A 7,257-nucleotide genomic window follows, 5' to 3' on the forward strand; every position below is an offset into this window, starting at 1 on the left:
GATTCAAACGCGAGTTTTGAGCAGTGTAGAGTAGTGCTTGTTGTTTGTCATTTCTCCGATGACAAATGCAGACATAGTTTTATGTTTACGCGGCGAGATGCAACGCGTAAAAAGACAGTATAAGTCATTATAATCCGTAATTATGTCCCCACTGGATGCAACAAATGCCTTGTTTATAATGGGTTTTATTGGTTTTGTCTCGTCGCTCCGGAACACGGCATCACAGTATGGTATGGGACGTAACATTTCTGTCACATGCTTGAGGTATTAGGCCAATCACAATGCACTGGATAGCTGGCCAATCAGAGCACACCTCGCTTTTCAGACCGATGAGCTTTGTAAAAATCGACGTGTTTCAGAAAGGCGGGGCCTTTTACAGTATGTGCAAAATAATGTGTTTTTTGAACCTTAAACCGCATAAACACATTTCAAAACATCACAAAATAATGTTCTTTTGTTTTTAGCAACATCATATGACCCCTTTAAAAAGTTAGTTATCTCATTTATTTTCTTCAAGACTTTAGTCAGTTAGTCAGTTAGTTAGTTTAAAGTCAGTTACAAAAAGGTAGATTGGTCTAATGTGAATCCAAAAAGTAAGACTGATTACCCCTTGGCTAACTGCTAGTTGGTCAAACTAGTTTTTAAGACACAGTCTTAACATAGTGTCTATGTTTGTGCAACTGGCCTGGAACCTGAATGACTCTATGAACCTGGGGTTTCCTCCTAGAGTCCACATCTCTATATATTAGATAAATTGCATTATAAGCTACTAATAGATAAGTGTTTCCACCATGTTTCATATATCGACTCGTGTATTATCTTCAGAGTTTCCCACTTGTAAGTATGACTTGCTTGGCAATTTGTGTGCTTATAACTCACAATTATGATATTTCGACTCCTTTTGAAGTGCACAATATCCCTGCCCTTTAGTTTTTAAATCTGTAAAAAAATGAATTTAAAAAAAAAAAAGTTCAAGCACTTAGTAATGCATCTTTAAATTTTAACTTTTAAATTATAAAAGTTTAAACCAAACAAACTCTCAAAACTGAGTTCTTCCTCTTCACATCCAAAGTCACTCTCAAAACCATGTAAATGATGGGATTTATTGAAGATACATGATCAGTCATGTGTGTCACCTGGATTAAAATTCTACAATTATGTCCTGAAAAAGAACATGGTCTACTTTCAAGATTTTTTAATGTTTTATCCATTTATTTCCATTAATATCAATTTAGATTATCTCTAATTCTGTACATGCTAGTGTTACAATATAACAGAAAATGTAACTGTATGTTCTGTAGAACTGTGTGTGTGTGTCTATTTTGTTTTGATTTTAATGCAAGGGTAACATAATATAATAATGTAGAGTATAATGTATATCATTCTACTTTTTAATGAAAATATAATAATAATAACTTTATGATTCAATTTAACTAATTTTATTAAATTAGTTATTGTGGAAATCAGTCTGTGAAAAGGGTCCACTGTAAGATACACGATCAGTCATGCAACTTGGTAATACTTTCTTTGATAACTTAATCGCCACAGGTCTTAGAAGTGAGAATGCTTCTGTTGAACGTACTGAATTTAATATAATCCACACTGTTAGAATTTAGGACCGTTTTAATTTTTTCTTCAGTTTATAAATAAACATGTACAGTCACAAAGAATGGTGTGTGTTTAATACACTCACCAAAGTATTTTATAATAATGATAATTTATTGTACTGATTGCAAAAGTCATATTGTTCCTTAATATATATATAAGATATAATATAAACAGTTGTTATACAATGAAGTTAGATATACATACTTTCAAAAATACATACATACAAATACAAAAAAATGCAAGTGCAAAAAAGAAGTCGCAAAAGTGACTCAAATACGTTTGTGCAAAATACATAATAATTACTGCTATTCGTCTACTACGTTACTGCTATTGTGCTTCTGTTTTTTAAACAGGTGCAACGCATGATGAGTTCGAGCATAGTTCATAATAATACTTTTTCACATCTGTCAAGCTCAGAGTCCACTGACGGGAGGATTCCTGTGCTCGGGCTTTATGTAGCAGTATGGGGAGTAATCCTCATCCTCCGGGCTCTTGAACCACTTGGTGGGCATCTGGTACCCCTGCTCACTGGACTCCTCATCACTGGACGTCTCAAACTCAGGTAGCGCTGGCGTGTCCTCTACAGAGTTCTTCTTCCAGTGCTTTCCCTTAGCTCTCTTATTTCCTTGCTCTTTTCCCTCATGAACGCTGCTCACACAGGACCGGCAAATTCTCACCGGCCTGGAGGAGATGTTCGGCATCAAGGCCCGGCTCTTTGAGCAAGCTCTACATACTATATAACCGCACCTCCGGCAGTGGTGCCTCCGATTGGCAACGTTGAATCGCTTTGAGCAGCGCATGCAGATGGCTGATGCCATGTCAGGGATCCAGGTGACAGCGAAGTTCCTTGCAGCATTGTCAGTGGGGAGGCCCTTAGCTTGCACTAGGAGGGACTTGTACTGCTCAATGTGTCCCATCCACGCGTTCTTTTCCTCAGGCGAGGCCGCCGACACGTAGAAAGACTTGCGTGGTGTGCGGATGAGCCATTGGTTGGGCATGGCCATACCGTCTTCCAGATTTTCCAGCTGCACATCCTCCAAAGGAATGATCTTCTGCTTATTGTTCCAGCGACCGGCCACCATGATGCTACCGTAGACCAAAATGTCGTTGAAGAGGAAGAACACTTTGGGTTTGGGTCCACGTCTGCACAGCTTTAACAAGCAGCCCTCTCCCACCAGAATACGCCCCAGTTTTAGAAGCATCTTTCTAGTGAAGGTGCTCTCCACTGCCTGGATTCGCTCATGGTTCTGAATAGAAAAGGTCTGTTGCTCTGCCATTTTGGTACTGCCTATAAAATATGAAAACAATAAGGTCAAGTTGATTTTGATGGACTTGTTATTAATTAAACATCTTAAATATTAATTCAACAATACCTGATTGCTGTGGAAAGCAGTGAATTATCGTTGGGTAAACAGACTCTGTATCTGTTCGCAGTCCCTTTGTCCTTCAAGCTCCAGTAAAAATTGTTATGAAAATATCTCTCTGAGTGTTCAGCACTGCAAATCTCTTCTCACTCTGGGCAGGTTGCTTGAGATGGCCCTTTTATAGTGTCATGAGCTTGTCTTTCCTGTTTGATGAGGGGAAATTCCAGATGTGCTCAGCAGTGCCTCTACTATTTTAGAGGTGTAACCTTCCGTGTGCTTGACTGGCACAAACTAAGAAACCCACTCAAGACATATAGGTACAAAATAAAATGTTTTGACCTAATGTCACGTCAGATTAATTCTCTAGAGTCCTGAGTGAAGAGGTAATATGCTGTCAAGACATTTTTTAGAACTCTTGTTTGTCAAATTGAATGTAATACTTAATGATAATACCGGTATTATGAGTGCTGTATTTTTTGCACACCTGCCTAATTTATTTCACAAATCAGGTTAATTAATTGATTTAAAGCTGAAATAAAAATATATAAATATTAGATGAAAAATGTACACAAAACTTAAAAACAGGTTGCCTTGGCAACAAACTAAAAGTTTAAGTACCAACATTTCTAAAAGCTGAAACAAAATTTTTTTTTTTTTTATCTAAATAGAAACAAAAAACACATAACAAAAATCACTAAAACTAAAATTAAGATGGGAACTGAAAATGTAAAAAGCTATAATTTGAATAAATACTTTAATAGTAATACTAAAATAACACTCAAGCATAACTCCTGTCCTAGAAGAGTCACTGACAGACTTCAAAGCAACAACATAAAAACAGATATCTTCCTCATATCTGTAGAATTGTAACAAGGAAGGATACATCACTTTTACACATAACACTAAAGAGGGGGAAAATATTTGCTTGAATAAGTGGAAATTAAGGGCAACTGGATAATTTCAACAGGCAATGTGGAAAACTAAGGAACATAGATATTGAGATACTTAACAGCTGGCTAAAAAAAAACACAAGGTATACTGAAAAAAAGAGGGGTAGATTTAGACGCTTTAGATAAAGAACTAAAAAAATCCAGAATACTTTTAGTTTTTAACAGTAAAATAGTGATACCTGAAACTTAACACATACAACTGTCAAAACAACAACTACATTCTGCACGAGGCTTCCATGTAGATATGCAAGCCATTTTTATGGCTTTTCATGGTACGGTATATTAAAAATCTATATTAGAAATAATTACAATCCTGTACATGTGTGCTTGTCTCCCAGCTGTTTCATTTATATTCCACATCACAGTCATTCTGTTGCCCAACCAAGACAAATAAAGCAGAAATGAAGTGGTCAACTACAAGCATGATTCTTTCCATCTAAAATTCCTGTTCAGATTTTTCCCATTACATTATTTTATTGTAAACTTTTATTGTAAATTAATGTGGTCTTTTTAAAATAATTATATGATGAAAAATGTTTTTTATTCATACACTTCGAATGACGTGAAGTGAACAATTAAGTCTATATTTGTTGTTTCTCTGATAAACAGTATTGGATTAGATAGCAGAGAACTCCATTATCTGATTTACTAAGCAATAGAGTCAAAACAACAACAGAACTTTGACCCTTAAACCAGTCAGATGTCGTAACCAGCCAAACAAGTTTTTGGACAGACATTTCTGCAAAGTGACTGTAAACAACAGGCTTGTTTTATGAGCAAGGTCTATCCGTTTAATGCACAGCACAATCTGAAACTTTATGTGTGACAATTAATAGGCTATAATGTTTCTTGTAGAAATAAAAAAAGTGATTTAGAGGAAGTATATGGAGGATCCATATGATGCAACTCTGTTGACACAGTGATTTCAGAAGAGACAACATATAATGTAAGGCACCTCTTTTCTCATAAAAGACATTGCACAGCAGAATGACGAATAGACTTTATGTTTAACTGCAAGAATGGTGACATCCATGGTTGTCATATTTCAGTACATAAGCAGTCAATGTTTTTCAGCTTCCTTTAACTCAAACTGTTCAAAATATGTACTATGCTCTCAGAAAAAAAAAATCAAGATTATTTGATATTTAGCACTAAGCAATAAACAGAAACTCTTACATATTTAATTAGAAAACCTGTTCTGTGTCTTGTATCGGAAGGATGGAATTCCCTGGCATTACTGGAAGAGGTGTTTATGAGTCACCCAACAAGGAAAAAACCTTGACTAAGTATCAGGCCCTGTTTCACTGTGGGAAAAAAAAATCCTTGTTTTGTAAGCAGGCAAATATTACAACATATACTTCAGTGAAACAAAACCACATAACTTATTCCAATTTTACTTAGTGCCGTTTGAACTGGAGATCTGAAGTGATGCTTGTTCAAGTACAAGTCTGAAAACACTGCTTCTAACAGTACTTCGCTTAAAGTTGTATAAAAAAATAAACATTATAGAACCTACTTAAATACCTCCCACTACGGGAAATTATTGTACTATTGTATTATTGTGGATCTGCTATCATACCATGTAACATAACATTAACAAAAGATTTTTTTAAGATGTTCTTAGGGAAGTATGATATTTATCGGTAGTATTTTTTATTTTTAGCATTAGCAGTGCTGACTACCCTTGAAGATATACTAAGGTCATAAATAAAGAGTTTGTGGGAACCTTGTATAAAAATTAAGTGACAGGAACCAGGGATTAGAGAGAGAGAGAGAGAGAGAGAGAGAGAGAGAGAGAGAGAACTGAGGAGGTTAAAATTAATTCTTCCTCCCTTCTCTTCCAAAAAGGACTCCCCCTGGTGGACAATCAAAAACTACTACTTTTCCTAAATGCCCAATATACTGTAGTTTCATGCCTGGTCAGATTTAAAGCATAAAAGCATAAAAAAAAAGGAGGAAGAAGCTAAGAAATCCATAATGATTAAATGTTGTCTCTTAATTCTCCAGTATGAGCCAACAGTTAAAGCTGACATGATGTTTAACACTTCCCATTACAAGTCAATAGTTCCTTTTACTTTGAATTTCTTTGCCGACCGCTCACTGGAGCGCAGTTCAAACTTGCTGCCATAGATGTGCGTTACGAAATCACCGATCTCCACACTGAACACACTATTCCTCTTCGGTATAACTGAAGAAAAAGAGAGTAGGGGAAATGTCAATATTCAAAGGGAATTAATGAAGAACATATGCTCTACAATGACTGAGCAACACTGTTTGAGAGGTTAAAGTGGATCAACGGTCAAACAAAATGGAAGAACAGATCTTTCTACACAATATATTTTGACAAGACTTTGTTCTCAGGTTCATTTGGCACAAGGGGTTCTGAAAGGTGGCTAATGACCGTGATGAGGAAGAAGTTAGAAGTGTTTTTGTGACAGGAAGAGGACTCACTTTCGGTTTGGACTAGGGCTGTCACAATATCAGATTTTCAATACACTATTATCATGGCCAACAACAAATTCACGATAATGATATTATTGTGATATCTATAGAATGCTATCAATCAAATTAATCTTTGACATGTGAACTAGAGAATTACTGTAATAAATGTGTAAATTGTCATTTTTTAATGAAATGATTTGAAATATCAGGGTTGTCCTCAATACTAGTATATTGCGACACCCCTAGTCTGGACAATGATAAAAGAATACAATTTTACATGATGTTATTTTGACATGATTACCACAATGCATAAAGCCACAGTAAAAACTTTATAGTCGACTGCTAATTTCTCATATTTCTTCTTTTTATTTTTTTGCCCTCACTGGCTCCACCTTCCTCTAGTCTAATGGACAAAAGTTTGGTTTGGCATCTTTGAGTACTGACATACTCACTTACAGTAGTGAAATGACGTGAAACCTGTAAAAAGAATCTATATTTACACACATACCTTTTAGTTTGTCCTCTTTTGTAATTATTTTGAAGACGTGCTTCAGTTCCTGTACCAAGATGCCAGTTAGACCCACATATGAGGGGCATTTTGATCGGACAACTACAAGGAAAAGAGATGAGAGAACATGAGGTTCCACTACATGCATTATTTCGAAAATCTGGATATACTGCTGCTAAAGCAAAAAAAAAGTGTTCCTTTGTGCACAGACATTTTTAAAGGGGTCATATGATGCTATTTTAAAAATCATTATTTTGTGTAACAGAATACGTTGACATGCTTTATCTGCGCTGCACAAAACTCCGCATATGAACAATCAATAGCAAATACTTAAACTAATAACAAAACATACTTACAGTCGCTGATTCAGAAGCGCCAGATTGTC

General features: G+C 35.7%; 2 protein-coding genes across 3 annotated transcripts in view; both read right to left on the minus strand.

Moving 5' to 3' along the window:
• The window catches only part of LOC107698632 (ribonuclease P protein subunit p29-like), a 13,648-nt gene that overhangs the window by 4,072 nt on the left and 2,319 nt on the right, over positions 1-7,257 (minus strand). Inside the window, exons 6-7 of one of the 2 annotated variants that reach the window (XR_001635367.1) lie at positions 6,873-6,974; positions 4,123-6,110 (exon numbers count right to left, since the gene is read on the minus strand). Coding sequence is in view for 1 of the 2 variants with exons in the window: in XM_016499688.1 (XP_016355174.1) it covers positions 5,974-6,110; positions 6,873-6,974 (239 nt within the window). In the remaining variant the exon portion in view is untranslated. Of the gene's footprint in view, positions 1-4,010; positions 6,111-6,872; positions 6,975-7,257 lie in introns of those variants that run through there. The other variant, XM_016499688.1, reaches the window with a different exon arrangement.
• Positions 1,740-3,200, minus strand: LOC107698631 (pleckstrin homology domain-containing family F member 2-like). Its single transcript, XM_016499687.1, has 2 exons — positions 2,982-3,200; positions 1,740-2,896 (listed from the first exon to the last, which is right to left on the minus strand). Exon 2 carries the CDS (start codon positions 2,883-2,885, stop codon positions 2,022-2,024), a length of 864 nt encoding a protein of 287 aa, XP_016355173.1. The 5' UTR covers positions 2,886-2,896; positions 2,982-3,200; the 3' UTR covers positions 1,740-2,021.

The sequence above is a fragment of the Sinocyclocheilus anshuiensis genome, unplaced genomic scaffold, assembly GCF_001515605.1.
Source record: "Sinocyclocheilus anshuiensis isolate Anshui unplaced genomic scaffold, SAMN03320099.WGS_v1.1 scaffold134, whole genome shotgun sequence".
NCBI classification, from domain to species: domain Eukaryota; kingdom Metazoa; phylum Chordata; class Actinopteri; order Cypriniformes; family Cyprinidae; genus Sinocyclocheilus; species Sinocyclocheilus anshuiensis.